This window comes from Dromaius novaehollandiae, chromosome 14 (genome assembly GCF_036370855.1).
Source record: "Dromaius novaehollandiae isolate bDroNov1 chromosome 14, bDroNov1.hap1, whole genome shotgun sequence".
NCBI lineage: Eukaryota > Metazoa > Chordata > Aves > Casuariiformes > Dromaiidae > Dromaius > Dromaius novaehollandiae.
In genome coordinates this window covers 19,362,421-19,382,248 of record NC_088111.1, presented here as the reverse complement: position 1 = coordinate 19,382,248, position 19,828 = coordinate 19,362,421, and the positions used below count along the sequence as shown (strand labels likewise).

The 19,828-nt window shown below is 38.0% G+C and overlaps 1 protein-coding gene across 2 annotated transcripts in view; it reads left to right on the top strand.

Annotated features, from left to right (window-relative positions):
• Window positions 1–19,828, top strand: part of GTF3C1 (general transcription factor IIIC subunit 1) — a 57,179-nt gene that overhangs the window by 29,765 nt on the left and 7,586 nt on the right. For both annotated transcript variants that reach the window (XM_026107711.2, XM_026107710.2), the window contains exons 20-32: window positions 28–169; window positions 2,018–2,153; window positions 4,019–4,100; window positions 5,470–5,655; window positions 7,294–7,451; window positions 7,594–7,736; window positions 10,078–10,159; window positions 12,102–12,214; window positions 13,301–13,363; window positions 14,984–15,077; window positions 15,960–16,132; window positions 16,758–17,042; window positions 19,045–19,298. In XM_026107711.2, the coding sequence (XP_025963496.1) occupies window positions 28–169; window positions 2,018–2,153; window positions 4,019–4,100; window positions 5,470–5,655; window positions 7,294–7,451; window positions 7,594–7,736; window positions 10,078–10,159; window positions 12,102–12,214; window positions 13,301–13,363; window positions 14,984–15,077; window positions 15,960–16,132; window positions 16,758–17,042; window positions 19,045–19,298 (1,911 nt within the window). The remainder of the gene's footprint in view (window positions 1–27; window positions 170–2,017; window positions 2,154–4,018; window positions 4,101–5,469; window positions 5,656–7,293; window positions 7,452–7,593; window positions 7,737–10,077; window positions 10,160–12,101; window positions 12,215–13,300; window positions 13,364–14,983; window positions 15,078–15,959; window positions 16,133–16,757; window positions 17,043–19,044; window positions 19,299–19,828) is intronic.

Genomic DNA, 19,828 nt, shown 5'->3' with positions numbered 1-19,828 from the left:
GATAGTCAAAACTATTTGCATGCCTAGGAGTTGTCCGCTTTCCTCGCTCAAAGAGAAGTAATCTTCAAGGAGAGGAGACTGGCACTGCGCTAGACGTAGAAATGGAGCAAGAGTCAGCGGTGGATAAACACAATCTGGAACGAAAGTGTGCCATGTTGGAATATACCACGTATGTCTCTTTCCTGTTTGTTTTGTTGCTTAAATAGAGTGGGTAAAAATAACCATTCTAGTTTTGAGAATGTTACTTGACAGCAAGTGTGGTTAAGATTCTAGCATTTCAGTTGGTGTTTTCTTGCAATACAGAGGCTGTCTAGTGGAAAGGATAGCTAGTTATGTATGATGTTTACAGGGAAGTTACCTACCAAGCAGGTTTTTATGCTAGCCAAGTGGGAAAACCAGATTCAGGTTTCCTTCCAAACTAGGACAGACATGGGTTGCAAGAGTCTTTTGGGAAAGTAAAGTGGAGAGAAAAAGATTGGTTAGTACAGTTAATGCTAGGGAAAATTTTAAAGATTCCCTGTTCCAAGGCTTTATAGATCCGAAGGAACATGTAGCTTCAGAAGCTCCCAAGAGTCACGTTCCATATTCTGCTTTGCAATTTGCTGCATATTGTTTACAGATTAATTCCTATTATGATATCAGTGTAAACTGCTGATATCTGGAAGTATCCTCTGGAACACCTCATCTTCTGCCTAATCACAACCAGAAACTTGAGAAGACTGCAGATTTATGACCTGTGATAACCATGTAGAATGCCAGTTACACTTTTTATGTTGAGTGTTGTATGGTGTGGTTTGGTTTTGTTGTCAATATTCTTTTCTGTTTTAATAAGCTATAAACAGTCTGTTTAAAGATATTTTCAATTAGTTCAGTGTTACAGGCAGATATATCAAGTTACCTTAAAAAAATTGAGGGACCCTAATTCCACTGGTCCATGCTGGTAGATCAAATTCTATTCAGTCTACTTGTCAGCTTTTTCATATGGTCTCCATTATATGCTACAAAATCTTTTTAAATGGTTATGACTTGTAGTTAGGCTGGAAATGACTGCAACTTCTCTAAGATCAAGAAACAGTTTTTTAATTGAATTGGTGATGTAATGTTTTTTATCCAAGAGTTGTTAGCTGAAAGCTTGACTGAAATCCTTTTTTCATGGTAGCTCTGAATAACTCTTTCATAAGGTGAAACAGGATTTCCAAAATACTTTTTTGTTTGTACTAGACTGTCAGACGTATGCTACCTACTAGATATGTAAAGCTCATTCATATTTCCATTTATTTGAAGAAGCAGGTGTTGTCTCCATGATTTTTGTTCTTTATAAATAGACACTTTTTTTGTTCTGCATTACAGCACCACCTTAATAATTGAACTACTTGCAGCCGTGCAGGAAGGGCTCTGATTCATCTGTTACATGCCATTCATTCTCAGTTCAATTATCTTTGCCAGGGAATTAGATGTACATTGTGGGTTTGGGGTTTTGTTTTGGTTTGGTTTTTGGTGTTTTGGCTTGTATGTGCATTTAAACAAAGCTTTAATGTATTTGTTAGAAAAACAGAGAGAACTGTACTTAACAATATGTTTGAATGGCCCATGGCATGTGATAGCCTACAGTTTTCTTGTGAAAATTTTCCCCACAGTTGCCATGAGAAAGTTTTTCATCTGGGCAGGTATATTTTTTAGTTTTGTGGCAGGAATAGTACTGAGGGCAGTGTTTAACATGGCAGTTGCAATTTAGTTAATAATAATGAAGTTCCTTTGGTTGTGATTTCAAAACTTAAAGCTCAGTGATTACATATTGGCTATAAAAGTGTAATGGAAAAACCTGGTTGCTACTCTACTTCTGGAGCAGAGTTAAGGGAGCGAGAATCCCTTTTTCTCCTGTTATTTTCCAACCCTATTTAAACTGTGAGGGCAGGAGGAGAATTCTGAACATTGTGCACATCTTTTAGGAAGTGTCTTCTCAGCTGCTCTTGCAAAGTAATCATTTTTTTGTATATTTTGTTACTCTTTCCATTAGAGGCAGTCGAGAGGTGGTTGATGACGGAACTATCCCTGGGGATGGGTTAGGAGCTGCAGGTCTAGATTCCAGCTTTTATGGGCATTTAAAACGCAATTGGATTTGGACAAGCTACATCATCAATAAGACTAGGAAGGTGAGTATTTTTAAATGAATTCATTGTGTAGTGCCTTTCCCTATTTTAATATTCTTAAGAACTGATATAGCAAAATCTTGTTACTTGTGTGCTTTCTCATAAACACGCACCTCTGTGAGGCTTTGTATCACTGGAAAGAAATGAATGGCAAGTGTGGCAAATCTTGATGCTGAAGTGAGTGGAAAAAAAATGGACATAACCAAAGAAGAAAATATTTCATTAATAAGAAATTAAGATCACTTACTGGTGTCTCTTACCTTCCCAGAATGTACAAGTTGTCAGATGAAAACTGAAATACCCAGAATAAGACACACAGCAAAAAATGCTAGGAAGTCCAAAATAAATAAATAGGAATGACCGTCCTGGGTCAGACCAATGTCTGGTGGTGACCAATGAAAGATTTGTAGGAAACGTGATAAGAGCAAAGGAGGTGTATCGTGATATGTTTACCTCATGTACAGCAATGTTTTCTTCAAAATATTTTTCCAGATACCAGCAGTTTTGGCTCAAGTTCTTTCTAAACCTGAATGGTAGTGATGTTTCATAGCTGTCAATAGATTTTTTCTTCTTTCATTAATTTGTTTAATTGCATTTTGGATGCCTGTAAGCCTTTGGTATCCAAAACTCCTTGTAACAAGGAGTTTCAAAGCCCTGCAACATATTATCACTTCCTTTTGATGGTTTTAAGCTTGCCATCTCTGGTGTTTGTGATGCCCCCAAAAGTTGTACTAAGGGAAACTGTGAAAAATACAATTTCCCATTACCCTTTCTGTATCACTTGTGATTTTGTAAACCCCTCTCATGTTTGCAATTACCATCTCTTTTTTTTCCAGCGTGGAAAGTACTGGATTACTTACTGTTCTCAGCATGGAACCTTTCTGCCTTTGATCATTCTCGTTGCCTTTCTTTTAACTTGTTCTGGTTCTGCTATGCCCCTTTTAAGATGGAAACAGAATCACGTGTTGTATTCAGGCTGTAGCCAGCCATGGATTTTTATAGCTGCATAATGATACCTTCCTTCCCTAAGAATTCTTAGCATTTACTTTGCTTATTGGCCATTACTGTGCATTAAACAGATACTTTCACAGAACTGGCTATAATAACGCTAAGATCCCATTCCTGACAGTAATGGTCAAATTGGAGCCTATGAGTGTATATGTAAAATTAGAGCTGCCTGTTTTCCACTCAGGCAGTATCATTTCGCTTTGAATTTCATTTACTGTTCTCTCACCCAGTCATTCAGCACTAACAGGGCCTCCTGCAATTCTTTGGTCTTGGCCGTCCTCTTCACTCCTTTGATCAACTTCTGTCACCAGTGAACTCCACACAAGGGAAATGGGTTTTGCTGTGAATGGTGAAAGTTCTAATATCTTGCAATCAGTTTGAGCTCAGAATTATACTGGGTAGAATATGATATAGGAGGCATATACTTATGTCTGCGTTTGCATTTTGGTTGTGTGCTTTTTGGAGGTCATGTGAAATGTAGACTGCTTTGAGGGAAAAAAAAACAGTTTTTTTACAGAGAATTCTGCTCAGCCTCCTTAATAAGAAAGGAAGTCAAGCATTTCTTTCCCAGTGATATTTTTTAAACTTGGATGGATTTGCTGAAATTCTAACCTTTGTAATCAAGTGATGATTTTAATAAGATTTAAGAAACACTCTAGAATCATTCAAATATGTAGCAGTAATAACAAAAATAAATCAATACTTCATCATAACCGGGAATCTTTCTAACATTTATGCTAAAAACATCCTTCTAAATTGATCATAACACTACCTAAAAGATAATCGTTTATAGTAATGTTAAAACCTGTGCACGCTTTGGCTTTTTGCATATCACCTTGGTGAAAGTTCTGTTGTTTTAGGAAAGTACAGTTTCTGAAAATGGACTGACAGTGAGACTCCAAACCTTCTTAACAAAACACCCCCTTCCCCTCAGTACTGGAGGTAAGGCGATGATCCTTGTTGTCTGTAAGTGCATTATAGCTGTTACAGTCTTTGTCAAACGCAATAATGATGACTTGGGTTATGCCTGTTCCCTCACAATAATCCAGGATGCTTCTGGGGTAATAAAATAAATAAAAACTAATTTCCTTTCCTATTTCTAGATATATGGAACAGTAATTTTTATCCTTGGTTATTTCTCGTGTGCAGTTTGCAGAAAGTCCATAGGCACGAATATTATCTGTGACTGGCATGTTAGGTGCCATAGCTTTCTGATAAGGCCTTAGTCATATCAGAGGTCTGGTTTGTACCCATGTAGTGTAGAACACAAACCTTATTTTCTAAAGCAATTTGTGATCTTTTTTTTTTTTTTTTTTAATCTTTTGGGTGGTTTGCCACTGGCTTAATTGGATGAGAATTTCACACTGCTCTTTCCCAAAAATGAAAAACTTTTTGCTTCATTGGTTTTGGAGCTTTCCTCGGTAACTTGGAGATGAGAAAAGAAAAATATTTTTTGTATAAAGGAGTTCTAACATTTCAGACAGTTCTACATTTAAATGAACTGAAATTTGTCCTGCGCATATTTCTGTATTGAGATGACTGTTTTGAAAATAGCTGTAACATCTTTTAACTGAAGTTAAGAGCATTCATACTCTTGTACTCATTGCATGTTAGGCTCTGGTTGCTCTACAGACAAGCTGTTGGGTGTACGCTGTATGTAGGTATGGCTAGACAAGGGCATCCATTTTGAAATGGGCTTATTGCATTTTAAAACCTCTAATTTTCTTCATCCCTAGCTTGTTTTGTAGTGTCTAGTTGAAGTTACAATCTAAAACCTTGTTGCAAAGGATTCTTGTCACATTTTTATAAACTCCATTTGACAATTTAAAAGGATTAAAGGATTAAATTAAAAACCTTTTACATTAATATTAAATTGAGAATAATATGCAACATTAAACACTCATAACTCTGGAACTGCTAAGCCATTTTTGTCAAGTCTGCCTTGATTTAAATTTCCAGTAAGTTTTTAAAAGTTCACTGTAATGAATCTTCATTAAGGCACTGCTAAAATTACATAGACTAACATCTAAGCTAAGAAGGAGGAAAAGCTTCAAGTTGAATAATAAAACCTCAACTTGACTCCCTTGAGGTAGTGCACCTTACTCTAGGCTTAGTAATTACCTGACCAGTCTTCATTTATGTGAGATGTTATTCTGTATGAGCTGCTGAGAAGTGACATGAAATTACATGATTAACAAAGGGCAAGTTTGAGAGGGCATCTTTTAATATACTGAAACTTCGGCATTTGCTCTCAATATTGTAGAATGTAATTGCTATAGAATTCCACTAATGTAAACACATGTCATCTTAGGTAACAAAATTAACATTCTGGGAGAAGCAAAAGCAGGATCTGAGTCACTTCTCCAGAAAGAAGAATGTGTTGAAATAAGTAAAGAAGCAACTCAGGATCGAACCAAACGAGTGAGAGGTGGCAAAAGCCAAAAGAGGAAGAGGCTTAAGAAAGACATTGGGAAGAAGATGAAGAAGAAAAAGAAAGGTAAGTAACTAGCATGCATGCCATGAAAAGAAATATTCTTTTCAATGCATCTGCCTGCTGTAAGTTGCTTCAGAAAAGCTGTGGTGACTGACGTATGGTATAGGAATTGGGACTGGCCATCTCTTTGGGTTGCCCTTCTAGTGAAGGGACTCGAATGTCACAGGGCTCTATACTAGCTCTAGAGAAAAACAGGAGCATGCTGTAACCATTACCTGTGTTTGAGTCATGGTTGTACTACTGTACTGTGCAAACCAAAGAAGTCCCAATTGTGTCTGAGCCAGATCAGCTTGTTACAATGTCACAGTCATTTTCCCTTTGCTGGCTCAGAGCATCCTCCCACGGAGGCTATTTTGTAGTCAGTTAGCTTGCCAATGTGGTTGTTTCCTCATTCCTAGGCAAGGTGTTAATACATTTTACTTTCTCAGCTGCCATTGCCTACTTCCTTCTCTGCTTTTCTTCTTTCATTCTTACACACTCAACTTTGAGTACTGCTCCCGGCCCTGTACTCCTCTTCCTCTTCCTCTTCCTCTGCCTCCTCTTAGGGATTCACATCCAGACAGATAAACTTTCTTTGATCCACTGCATGTGTGTGCATGTCTGGACTGCTCCTCTTTGTGTCCAAGGTGGCGTGTAACAGGCTTCTCTTACACAGCCAGCTATTTACATTTGAATGACAGAACCAAGGGTGGAAAAGCAGCACAAAAGGAAAGAAATAAAAAATTAAAATTGTAGTTAACAAACTTTCTTCCTAGCAGAATTTATCTCTTACTATAGTCTTTATGATATTGAGGTGATAAATCATACAGCAACAGTAAAAAGGAGACTGTTATATTCTGAATTGGCTGGGAAGTTAGTGATGGGAAATAAAACCCTAGTCCCTTCGTCTCCCTAATGGCTTTTTTTTCCGCTCTTGCACTAGTCAAGGTGAACATCTTTCTCTTTTGTAATATGAAATGTTTTGCTTCTTTGTGCTTTTATTCGCAAGAAACATCACTTTGACTTTCTTGTGTGTAAAATCCAGTTGTGATGATTCAAGCTTGCCCTTCAGTTATCTTTTGAAGGCAAGCTATTCCTTTTCTTGTTCTGATGCACCTAGCCCTAAGGACAATTCAGTGTAAATTAAAATATAAAAGAATTTTTGGAAAGAAGATAGTAATTCACAAGCACTTGCTAATGTGTTACAGTATTCTCCAAATCATAAATCGTAAGCTTTCATAGTGCATACACCTTGTTGAATGCATAGTCTCTAGCAAGTTTTCAGTTTTTCCTGCAGATCAGGTATAACCTCATTAAAATACATTTGACCTATCTGGTATTTCAGAGGTTTTTTTTCATTGCACCTCCCTTTTGTGTGTCATAGTGAATAGTCTGACCGTATTACAGAAACATAACGCTGCAAAGAGCTTGAGTTTTGTCCAGTCACCCTCTGCTTGTGGCTTCCCTTAACCCACTTCTTCTCTATTTAGGCCGTGTTTCCCAAAGCAAGGACTGTGTATTTAGCCCAGTAAGTCTCCCATTCTAGTTTTTGCTCCTTGGAGTTGCCTTAGCACAATTAATGCTGATAATACCTGTAATAGGAGTTGATATTCATCAGAAAATATACTGCTGAGATTAACTGTCTTCTTCTGGATTTGTTAGAAGACAACTCTGTAGAAAAAAGCAAAAGGCTCCGCTACCATGATGAAGCTGACCAAAGTGCCCTGCAGAGAATGACACGTCTGCGTGTCACTTGGACAGTGCAAGAAGACAGCTTGCTCATGCTGTGCCGAATTGCTAGTCATGTACTAAATGCAAAGGTATTTGAAAAGGCCTCTCTATTTAATGGGTTTACATATTCAACACACTTAACATTGGTCCTAGGAATTCATCCTGATTCTAACCATTGTTTGTGTACATAAAAGCTGAAATTTAACTTAAATGTTTTTGTTCTTCACACAGGTAAAAGGGCCCTTTGTTCCATGGCAAGTAGTTCGAGATATCATGCATGCCAGCTTTGAAGAATCCCTAGATAAAACTTCTCATTCTGTTGGACGAAGAGCTCGTTACATTGTCAGAAATCCCCAGACCTATCTTAATTTTAAGTAAGAAGGTTTCTCTCTATGTTCTAGGTATAAGCTAAATTCTTCTGAAATGAAATTAAGGGATTTGCTCTTCCCAGGTTTTTGTCTTCTTTCATGTGAATATAAATTTCTACTTCTCTGCCTCCATAGTGCTACTAAATCTGTCTTTCAACGGGAAAGGCAGGATCAGCAATAATACAGCTGCCAAATGTATTTGGAATCCCCAAAGGTGTTAGGCAAGTCCCTCATGTAAGGCTCAGGCAAATCAAGCTGCCATAGGATAAAATGGAAGGGCCTCACATGCTCAAACTAACTGGATTAAAGGTGAGAAACAAATAACAGGAGTAAATAATCAGTTTTCTTGATTGAGGGGAGTCACTAGTGGAATCATACAGGCATATGTGGTAAGACACATGCCATTCCACATACTAATTGGTCTGGCAAAAGGGATGAACACTAAGTGATGATCTTTCTGTGTTATTAAATTAGGTCAATGAAGATGAAGGCTGACTCTGGGCAGCACAGAAAGACCTCCTGATGTTATTGCGTGACTACACAATAAAATGGCAGATGAAATTTCATATAAAATGATTCAACTGAAAGGGGAACAACTGTAATTTTACATATACAATGGCTGATTTTGACAGATGTGGTCTTGGGGCTCTACTATGCCATGAAAATGGCAAAAAAAAAAGTTAAGAAAGGAAACAATATGGAGAATTATTATTAAAGGAATAAAGAACAAAACAGAAAATATGCCAGGATATAAACTCATGGTACATCTGCATCTTGAAGGCACTATAGTGTTCTGGTCCTAGCTCCTGTTCTGTCTGCATATTCTTCCCTCCCCTAAAACTTCATAAAAAGATACAGTACATTTTGTAAAGGTACAGAGATTAGTGGCAAGGACAATCAGAGGTGTAAAAACAGATTCTATACAAGGAATGGCTAAATCGACTTAAACTTTGCCTGGAAAACAGAACTGAGAGGAGATGTTAGAGAACATTAAAATCATTCATCGTATTCATGCTATTAAGAAGGAACAATTAGTCATCGTCTGTACCAACACAAGAAGTAGGGACATCACGTGAAGATCAAAGCTGGCAGTTTCAAAACAAACAGCAGCGGTTCTTCATGCAGCACATGCTACGGCTGTAGAATTCCTTGCCACAGAATTCTCTGGATACCAAAGTTTACATGGGTTCAGAAAGTAACTACATAAATTAATGGAAGAAAAATGCATGCAGGGCTGTTAAATATAAAGACATTATCTTTGAATCAGGAAATTCCTGTTTCAACTCCGTGAAGCAGGGGGATTACACCAAGAAAATATAACTGAATGCACAGTCTCTTCTTAAGTCTTTCCAATCCATATCCTTTTGGCATCTGTCATAAAAGGATACTGATTGAAATGGAACTTTGGTCTGGTCCATTATGATTAATCTTTTGCTCTTAAAATAAATGTTCTGCAAAACCGTGAGGAGAAAAATCATATCATCAGTTATATATGTCGTCTTAGATCATCAGTTATAAATGTCTATAATTGCCTCTTTTTCAAACCAAGAAACAAGTGTTAAGGTACTTAAAAGTTACTTGCACTACTTGTTTATCTCTTCTTCAGCTAGAAAGAGGAGATAAATATATACAGATGAACTAATCCAAGTTGGGTTATTAATGACAGAATTTAATTGTCAAATAGTTCTTGAAAGCCTAGAAATATAGGGATGTGCAAGAAGGACAGGCAGGAGAACTTCATCCCTACTGTTCTGATGTTCCGACTAAAACAAGGACATATCAACAGGAAAAAGCAGCGAGTGGCAACTCCCTTACAAACTATTTCTTGGTATCCTGTGTTTCAGAGGAACAAAAATGCCTGAGTTTTTTCAGCTCCTCCCCCCTCCCTTTCAGAACACATCTGCTTCCTGTCCCCATCCACTTTCTCTGTTTCCTTATAAAATCTTGAGATGGTTTTACGCTGGCTGACTTACATGGTGACTCCTCTTGCAATGTGTTTGTGCTGTGGAGCAGCAGTTTTTCCAAAAGGCAGAGGCTTTATCATTTATTAGCTCTCATTTTCTTGAGAACAAATACAATAGCAGGAGAATTTACATTTGGTTCTCAGTTCTGTCACAGTTCATATGAAGTGATGAGATGGTGATGAGTTGGCTTGGTTGCATTGAAGATGTTAGTATGTGCATGATAAGTTAGGCAGAATTTTTCCTTGAATCCTGTTTGATTAATGCTGTTCTTGGAAGGTACAGAAATGATATTTCAGCTGAAATAAGTGCATTAATTTCTCTGAGCAGCATTGAACTGAGAAAACTTCAACTAGTTACAACACCTTCAATTGTATCTGTTGCAGAGTTTGCCTTGCCGAGGTTTATCAAGATAAAGCCCTCACTGAGGATTTCATGAATAGAGAAAATAACTATGAAGATCCACAGGTAAGAAGAGAAATATTCTAAAAGGTCATAGAGTACTTACACTCTTTGGATTAGTGAATACTTGCTCTGTTTGGATTACTGTGATTTCATTTCTTATCTCTCCCTTCTACTCTTAGCTATATTAAAAATAGCATCATTGTAAAAATGCTACATCATTGCTATTTTGGGAGCAAGATAAGAATAGGCAGCCTTCCAAAGGCATGTAAACAGCCCTGCTGTGCAGCAAAATTTTGTTTCTTCATTGTGCTTGTTTCTAAACATCCATGACCGAGCATGCATGTGCACTGATTCTTTTTTTCCAGTCCTGTCGGCCTCCTTGTTATCTGAGCAAGAAAACAATTTTGCTCTGTAATTTCTCATTTTTTATTCCAGTTTCATATTGAAATGTTGCCTCAAATTTTGAGGGTGGGTGAGGGAATGTAAACAAATCATCTGAGAGAAGCCTTCATTTGGTCAGTCAAAAGATTTCATTTAAGTTTTGAGCTTTTTATCACTTAAATTAACTACAATTATGAAGTGAAAAGTTTGTTTGCATTGAAAATGTAAACCTTCCATTTTGAATCCCAAAACTTCAGAATTGGGACCTTGTAATGGCAAGTTTGTCTTTGTTTTTATCCAGGAATGACTGCATTCATTATATTGTCAGAAAATGCCAACCAGTTCTGTTGTTAGATTCATGTTTGTTGAAATAAAGAATAATTGCTCGCTGGTAAGACATTACTGGAAAAATTGCGTGTGTCTCTGCATTGCCTTGCAACTGATATTTCTGATACCTTTTGCCTTTCTTCATGTTAATTTTCCTAAAGCGCTGCATCTTTAGTGATTTGCAGCTATAATTTTCATTCTCTGACCACTAGGAACTTTGTGAAAACAGATAGTGGGAATCTCTAGAAGACTGGCTGAGGTGGTAGTAACTGCTGTTCCTCAGTGCTTTCTCATGCTTGAATTTGAGATACTGAATGTATGTGAAGCGCAGGTGGTGTAGTCTTTGGGTTGTTTTGGACTGGTTTCACCAAAAGGCCTGACTTGCTAGTTGGAATATGGCCATAAACAGCATCCAAAGGACTGACTTTGGTCCTGCTGGGCTGCTTGTGGGAATAAACTGCATGCGGTGTGTAATATGCATGCTGCGGAGAACAGACTGCATGTTTTCTGCTTGGGTCTTCTGTCACACTTTCTTACTTTATACAGAATTCAGAAATAATACCAAGTGCATCTTCTCTTCTCATTCACCTACTCTGCCCCGAGAGCTAAGGAAAGGAGGTCAAAATGAGGTCTTACACTTCTGGGAAGAGGGCCTGAATGGAAAGAAGTTGCAAAGAATGCAGCTCTTACACAGTTTTTATGTATTTCTTCTCTGGTTAGTTTACCATATAGGGGAGAAATGTTCTATTTGGTTTATCTTATCTTACTTTGTTGGTCTTTTTTTCCCCTCTCTCGTTTGTCCCCATCTCCAAAGACTGTCTTTGGAGGCAAGCAAAAACTTGTTTGCAGAGAGATACAGGACCATTATTCTCATGTAACAGGTCTCTTCCAAGCAGTGCTTGTACAAACAGACTTAACAAAGAATACGATGCAGACTATGAAGGATATGAGAGGGGGAAGAAAGACTTCGGGAGAAGCTTAAACAGAGCTCTTGCAAGAGATCTTATGCAGTAAATTCAGTGTAATTGTTTTTAAAAAAAATATGTTCCTGGTTGGTTACTTGTAACTATGAGACAGCCTAATGACAAGTAGAACCAGCAACTGTTAAGCAAATCAGCAAATATAACATTTACAGAGCTTTTTTAATGCATTCTCCTGGTTTGTCTGTTTCTCCAATTTGATGATGCACAAGCTAAGCAATTCTAGTGGAATTTTTTGTGAACATTTTGAAAGTACAGCATCTTTTCCCACTCTAAGAAACTGAGCTTGATAACTTTTCTCTCTCTTGTTTTCAAAGGTTTGTTCAAAGGAATTTAAAGAGTTTGTGGAAAGACTGAAAGAGAAATTCAGTTCAACCCTGGGGAATCCCAAACTTGAGATTCCTGATACTTTGCAGGAACTATATTCCAGGTATTTTAGTTATTATTTAGTTATGATTTAATTATTTTTGAGTCTGTATGGGGGCTGGGAGAGGGTGGGAGGAAGGCAGTTCAGATTTACCTGTTCTCTGCTTTGTGTGATTTACACCTTCTGTTACCTGTTCTCCTATCAAAAGAAGTTTCAGTTAATAGAACAGGCAACATTTCTTTCAAATCCATACTCCCTAAATACATATAACTAATTTTCTGTTATTTGCATAAGCTTGCCTATTTTGAACCATTTTCATTTTTTTAAATAGTATTTTTTAAAACCCAAAATTTACAGTATCAAATATTCATATATGGTCAATTCCTCAGCTTTACTATTAGAGATGGGGATACTCAGATGTAACATATTTTAATGTCATAGAAGACTTCCCTTTACTATTTTCCAGGTTATCTGGCCTCATTTTGTATCATAATTTGTAGCTGGTTACTCAGATAAATCATCTCAGTACTGTGTCTAAAGCTGTTGATGCAGAAAAGCGCTTAGCTTTGTATAGCATTCTCCAGCCACAGATTGTCAAGCTTTTCCATGATGAATAACTCTTGGAGATAAGTGTGGGAACTTGGGCCTCAATCATTCTCTGATAACAAATTTAGCACCTTTGTAAATTTTTTTACTCTGGGAAGAGCTGTACATTACAGCAGAAATGTTGGAGTTGGTGACTGGAAGTGCAAAAATGCAATAAAATAGCCAATCCTTTTTGTCATGGATCAGGGGAAGAAAAATTATGAGTTTCTTTGCATGAATCCTGCTGTCAAAGATGGTCTTATTTATGTTTGTGCTGATTCTGTACTGTCTTCTGTCCACATGTGTCTCCCCTTCCAGACAGATATCTTAGTAGAGTGAGGGAGATTGATCAGGACAGTTCATCTAATTTTTGACACTTCTGCTGAGAGCTGCTGGAGCAGATAGTACCCTGGTGCTGTTTCAACAGATACCTTATTAGCAGTGGCACTTGTCGGCCTCTGGGTTTCACAGCTGATTATAAAATCAAGGTCTCTGTATGGCACAGATCCAGTATAAGGCATGTTACTTTTGTTTCAATGTTTTCTTATCTCTTCCCTTAACTAGATTTCGAGTTTTGGCGATTGGAGACGACACAAATCAAAACACTAAAGAGGACAGTCTCACCAGGTGAGTAGCAGTAATATCTTTTTTTTTTTTTCCATTAGGATTCCCCAAGATCATGTCAACCCTCACATCAATGAAAGTCATATGTAGAGTCTTCTAATTCAGTACATTTTTCATCTGTTTGTTGAATGTGTAAAGTTACTAACAGAAAAATACTCTCTCAAGGCTGTAGGACCTGACATTGATTATGGATTTGATGAATAAATTGAAAGCAGCAATAACCTTCTCAAAATGTCCTCATCAAGAAAATTGCTTTTTCAGCATTTATGTAATTTTAAATCCTGTTTTTTAAATCTCCTTTGTCACTCAAAAGAAATTAATTCCACTTGCTCTCTTCACCAGAACTTAGGAAGTAGTAAGATCATTTCTGAAATCCATTGTAGTATTCTACAGATATCAGACCTCTTTCTACTTGTGAAGAGAAGCAGAAGAGGTGTCTGGGAATAGCAGAACATGAGGAAAGTGATTTTGAGCCGAGATAAATATTTTTGTTTTCTCTCCAGGACCAGGCATAGATTGTCCATTAAAGAACAGCATCTGCTTTTAAATGGCTTTATTAGTCTTCTTCCCTCAACTTCTCTCCGAAGGATGAAATATTTAGACCTGACTACAACATTGGGAATTTGATATCTAAGAGACTTTCTCTATTTGAGCACTCTGATTCTCTGAGCAGTGAGGTGGTGGTTGCTACTTGCGTTGGCAAGAGAAAGGGATTCCTCAAACTAAACTTCATCAGAGAATTGCAAGACTTCTTGGAAGTTTATCATAAGATATGAGTAGAAGCTGCTATATAAAATAGTCATAGGAGGAAAAAAATTAATTTTAGGTAGCTCTCACTGGCAACCAGTGGGTCCTCTGTGGCCAGCACCCTGTTATGCTGGGTACTTTACATAGGCAACACTGAAGTCCCAGGGTACTTCATAACTGCTGAAACAACTTCACTGTTGACTAAGACTGTGTTGGGGAAGCCTCAGTTGCTCTAGGAAAACTGGTTCCATCAGGGGTCATGCGCAGAGAAGAGAAAGTGCCTTGAATGCAAAACTGCCAGTCAAACCCAGGTCTCATGTTTGCAGAAAACAGAGAGAGAATTTGGAATGTGGTCTTTGGCAGAAGAATTCTGCACTTGGCAAGCACCTCCTCTGTGTTGTTAGGCTATGAATATCATGGGGACTCTCATGCTCTGGACAGGTAGAGATTGAAGTGGAAGTTTTACCTGCCAGTGAGTGTTCTCCAAAACCTGTAATAAGAACAGGCTCTCCTATTTGAATATTCTTTACTAAAACTAGGCAATAATCACTCATTCTGGTGATCTGTTATCGTTATGACAATGGTATATGTTTCCTACATGGGAGCTATACCTTAAAAGGAGGGGATGTTATCAAAGAGAATGTAATTTTATGTCAAATTATCTCGACTGATCCAAAAGTCCCGATTGGAGAGACAAGAAAAAAGTAACAAGCGCCTTTATATCAACAGTTCTCAGCTGTAGTGCTCTCATATCTTTATACACCCATTTTAGAAGCAGTTGATTGAGTTAGAAAATTTTTATGCTAGGTTAGTAGCTAAGTACCTCATGCTCGAAAATCATCATGAATAATCCCCCCCCTCCTTTTTTTCTTTCAGCATCTATGATATTCATTTTCTAGTGCTACAGAATCTGATTCAGAGCACTTTGGCGCTCTCAGATAACCAGATGAAATCTTGCCAGTCATTTCAGGTACAGTATCTGGACCAAACTTTACTGGACATACAACCCTGAAGAGTTTCTTCTTCCTACTTTGACATACGGGAGATAAATGGGAGACAAAAAACTCAGAAGCTTAGATCTGAACTGTGATGTCCATTCTGTGGGGATTTTCTTCCACTTGAAGGAAATTATTTGTTCCAGGCAGACTTTCAATATGTTGCTTTTCTCTGTGAGGGTAAGATTGCAAGATGTGAGGTTGGAGCAGTCCCCGAAAATCATATGAAATGAACTCCACATCCCTTCTAATGGACCAAACTATATGACAATTTAGTGCCTACTTAAGCGATTGGAATTATGCTCTGGAGGAGATATCACAAAGACAGTCCTAGGGTCTGGCTGTCAGTGGTGTTAAAGTTAGCCTCTCCTTCAGCATTGGGGATCATAAAAAATAGATCATCTGTCACTGTCAAGTACTTTTAAAAAAAAAATGTTCAAAGGGAGGTTAACATCTTATCAGACAAGCTCATGGAAGCAGGTGTTCCTGGTAAAACGATGGGAAGAGTCCACCCAGGTGTGGTGCAGATGAGTGGTTTTTTACATATATAATTCTAGCAGGAGCCTGATCGCATTTTGAATATCAAGTGTTCTCTCATATTTAGTTAATTTAATTGGTGTTTGCTATGGAAAGCCCGGAAGCTTATAAAAGCAATAAATAGTGTAACAAGTGAATTTATGTATATCATTTAAGTTCTAGCTTGTAATTCTGTATTCGTTCAGTCAAAGGAAATTTCAAGTAGGTGGGTCTAACAATGGATTTGGATCTAACACTTCTTTGTGGAATTAAGTGTCTGGCTGGGGTTATAATGCCAGCTACCGGTCAAGTGTTTACACTGAGTGGGGTATTTTTTGCAGACTTTTCGTTTGTACCGCGAGTACCGAGATGACATTCTCGTGAAGGCTTTCGTAGAGTGTCAGAAGAGAAGCTTGGTCAATCGCCGTCGAGTAAACCACACGCTGGGTCCAAAGAAAAGCCGGGCTTTGCCCTTCGTGCCCATGTCATATCAGCTGTCTCAGAGTTACTACAGGTGGGTGTCAGAAAGTTCACTGTTTATGTGTGAGCCAGTAAAAGAATGTACCCAGGTATGCTTGGCATGGGGGAGAGAATACATATGAAGTATCTAGAGCAAAGAACCTGACCATCACAGCTAAATTTGAAGAGGTGAAGGTAACATCTAGATATGTTGGCCCTTGATTCAGTTAGCAATTAGGGCTGTACAGGATGTAGAGCCAAGTTCACTGAGCAAGCCTTTACAAAGTCATACAGAGAGGGGAGGTAGCACTGAAGTTCTTGATATGGTGGAGAGGTTTCTTTAGTACTCTTGTCTTTCTGATGGTTGCTTGCTTTTCCTCTTCAGTTATTTTGCGCTGTTTTGTGCTGCACTGTACCTGGATGGTGGCAGTGGGGAGGGCATTAGCTCTAAATGTATTTAATGCTGAAGCAGCAGATGAGATCTTTGCTTTACATTTGCCATATAGCTATTTGGGTGCCACATAGTTGTGCAAGTAGATGTAGAAGGTACATAGTTACCAGCTTTAGCACAGAATTTAAACTATTGCATTATTTTTGTGCTACCAGTGGACTGAAATTCATAAACAGTAAGAACAGAAAATCAATGTTGTGTGCTTGTTTGAATTTGTTCTTTTGTGCAGAGTTTTTACATGGCGGTTTCCCAGTACAATTTGTACAGAATCCTTTCAATTCCTCGAGAAGCTGAAGGATAATGAAAAATCGGATCAGCCAGATAACTTCTCATTTAAAGATCAAGAAACTAATACATCAGAAGGCATGATTGCATTTCCTATGGATGGACCTGGAGGCCACTGTGTGGCGATGCTTTCCCTGTTTGCCTTGGGGCTTGTATCTGTGAATGTGAGAATCCCAGAGCAGATAGTTGTAGTGGACAGCACTATGGTTGAGAATGAAGTGATCAAAAGGTAAGCACCATTATTTCTATTAGTGAATAAGATTTGATGGTTGAAAGAAATCTGACAAGCATTAGCACTTTCTGCTCTGGGTCTTAACATGTTTTGCTGTGACATTGTTTAGATTTTTATTTTTCAGGGAGCGTTTTGAGGATTTAATGGCACTTTAGTTAGTGCTTGTCATTATAGCCTTGGACTACATTTGTCTTCGCATATGTGACTTTTAAATTGCCAGGCACTTCACTGCTACCAGAGCTAATGTAATAAGGAGAGCAGTGTGTGCCGTATGATCATTTTCATCACCATCCGTTTTCAAGGACTAACAAGGATTAATAACAAGGTTTCAGCTTTCAGAGAAAACTCTCTACATAGTATTTGTTCTATGCATTGTCTATTCTTTGGAGATTTATTTTTTTTAAACATCCAATAATTGAAATTCCACTCTCTCCCTAGGTAGTCCAGTCTTATGGAATAGCTATCCTTATAATCATTATGTTTTCTTAGTGTGCAGCTAAAATCTCTTGCTGCAGTTTAACCTGTTGCTTCCTGCTTTATTGCCAGTATATATGAAAAACAGTATAATCCCTTCCTCTTTAGAGCAGCTTATTACATATTAGAAGATTGTTATCATAGTCTTTCTTCCTTAATCTTCTGTTCTTTAAAATAGGCAGTCTCCATTGCTTTAGTTATTTTTTGTATATTATCCAAATCTTTGTCTTTCTTATTACTCTCCTCTGCACTGAACTGTGTTGTCAAAAACCAAACACCATGTTCTTGCTGGCAGAGATATGCCAATTACATCATGTATTATATAGATATGTCTGCTCATACAGCCCAAGATGATGAATGGCCATTCTGTTAGGCATTAAAAAAAAAGGTGTGGTGATTGATGTCCAGCTTGTGATTCACTATAACGAGATTCTCTTCTTTTACCTAGTCACTTATTTCCCCTCCAGTATGAGGACAGGTGCATAGTATATGATATACATAGTATGCATTTGTCCATATTAAATTGTTTCCTGTTCTTTTCCAGGCCATTTCTCCAGTTTTCTGGAAATGTTCTGAACTTAAATCCTGTCCTCCTACATACTTGCAGCCTCTCCAGTTTGATATCCCCTGAAAACTTAATAAGCAAAGTCTATCTTTTATCATCCAGGTCATTAGTGAAAATACACCCAAGGCTGAACCCTAGACAAGTCCCAGCTGTGAGTACAGGCATCTGAGTCCAGTTTTAAAACTGATTGTGGATTCACACTAGTTTTTCTAATTGTTTTTTTTTCTTTTGGTTATAAAAATGTTAGAAGAGAAGGTACTTAAGGTCTAAATAATCTTAGAAAAGGCTGGAAGGAGACCTGTGGTTGTCTCTGGCCTAATCTTCTGCTTAAAGCAGAGGCAACTTCAGAGTTAGGTCAGGTTGCTCAGAGCCTTACCTGCTTCACGTTTATCCATCAGGGCTCATGTCCTGTCCTGGAAGGAAATAGCGTTGGTTTGACTAAATCTGTTCTTGGGAAATCCATCCAGGCTGCTACTACTATTCCCATGTTACTTTGAGGTTGTCTACAGTTTGTTTTATTTTTTAAGTAACTGAAGTGTGTGGTCTGTAATTCTTACTTTTTTTTCTCCCTTCTTAAAAGTAAACAGTCTCCCCTATGCTGCAATATCCTTTATGGTCTCAGCCTTTGTCCTCTAACAGATGTGCCCTCGTGACAAAGTACCTCCCAAACCAGAGTCTCAGCAGTGAAGGCTGAAACATTTTGGGTTCCTTTCAAAATGCTCACAAAAAGGAGTGTTTCCTTTTCCAGGGACCTTCATTGTATTATCCTTTCTTTAGCTGCTTGTTCTCAGCACTTTAAATCAGCCTGCTATCGACATATCCACAGCTGTTTATGATTAAGGTCTGGAATGCAGAAAAGCATGTGTTCCTGCTCTGCTCTGTGTAATAAGTCACTTAAGATATTATTGTGGAAAACAAACAAACACAAAACCCCAAACAAAATGTTTCTGTTTGCTGTAGTTTGGGAAAAGAAGGACTGGAGGAGGAGGAGGAGGAGGATGACGACTTAGATGACAGTTCTGGAGGCAAACGGAGAATAGAAGTAAAAGCTCGTCAAGCATCTCATACCAATTACTTACTGATGAGAGGCTACTATGCGCCTGGAATTGTCAGCACACGCAATCTGAGTCCCAGTGACAATATTGTGGTTAATTCCTGCCAAGTGAAGGTTAAGCTGCGATGTACACCAGTTCCAGGAAGACTCAGCTCTCCAGGTTAGTTTTTGTTTGGCCTAATTTGCGCAGAAGTAGGTTGGAAGAGGCAAGATAGAAAACTCCTGAGCTGAGGAACTGATTTGAACAAAGCCTCCTAATAGGAACATTCTTCTTCATACTCCTTAGAGCATGTGGTTTGCCTTGTAATGCTTTCTCTCCTGATTTAGCACTAACAGGTGGTTGGCTTACAGAGGGATGCTTTGTGGGTAATAAGTCCTTGGCTGCATTTCATATTTTGTGAAACCATTAATCCAAAGAGGAAGTTAGTCCTCTACTTTGTTATCTCTTTACCCAGAAATTTTTCAATCCCTTTTATAACTTAAAATCCCATATTATGTCATACTAAGACCTTCCCTTCTGTAAAGAGAAAAGAAAATCTTTTCAGAGCAACTTGGACAGAAATTCACATTCACTTTGTCTCCTAGAAGTGTCTGGAATAGTGGTGTTTAATCTCTGGCATTTTAGGTACAGTAATTTAAACATTTTGATAATATTTACAGCTTGCATAATTTGCAATTTTTTGTCAGCAT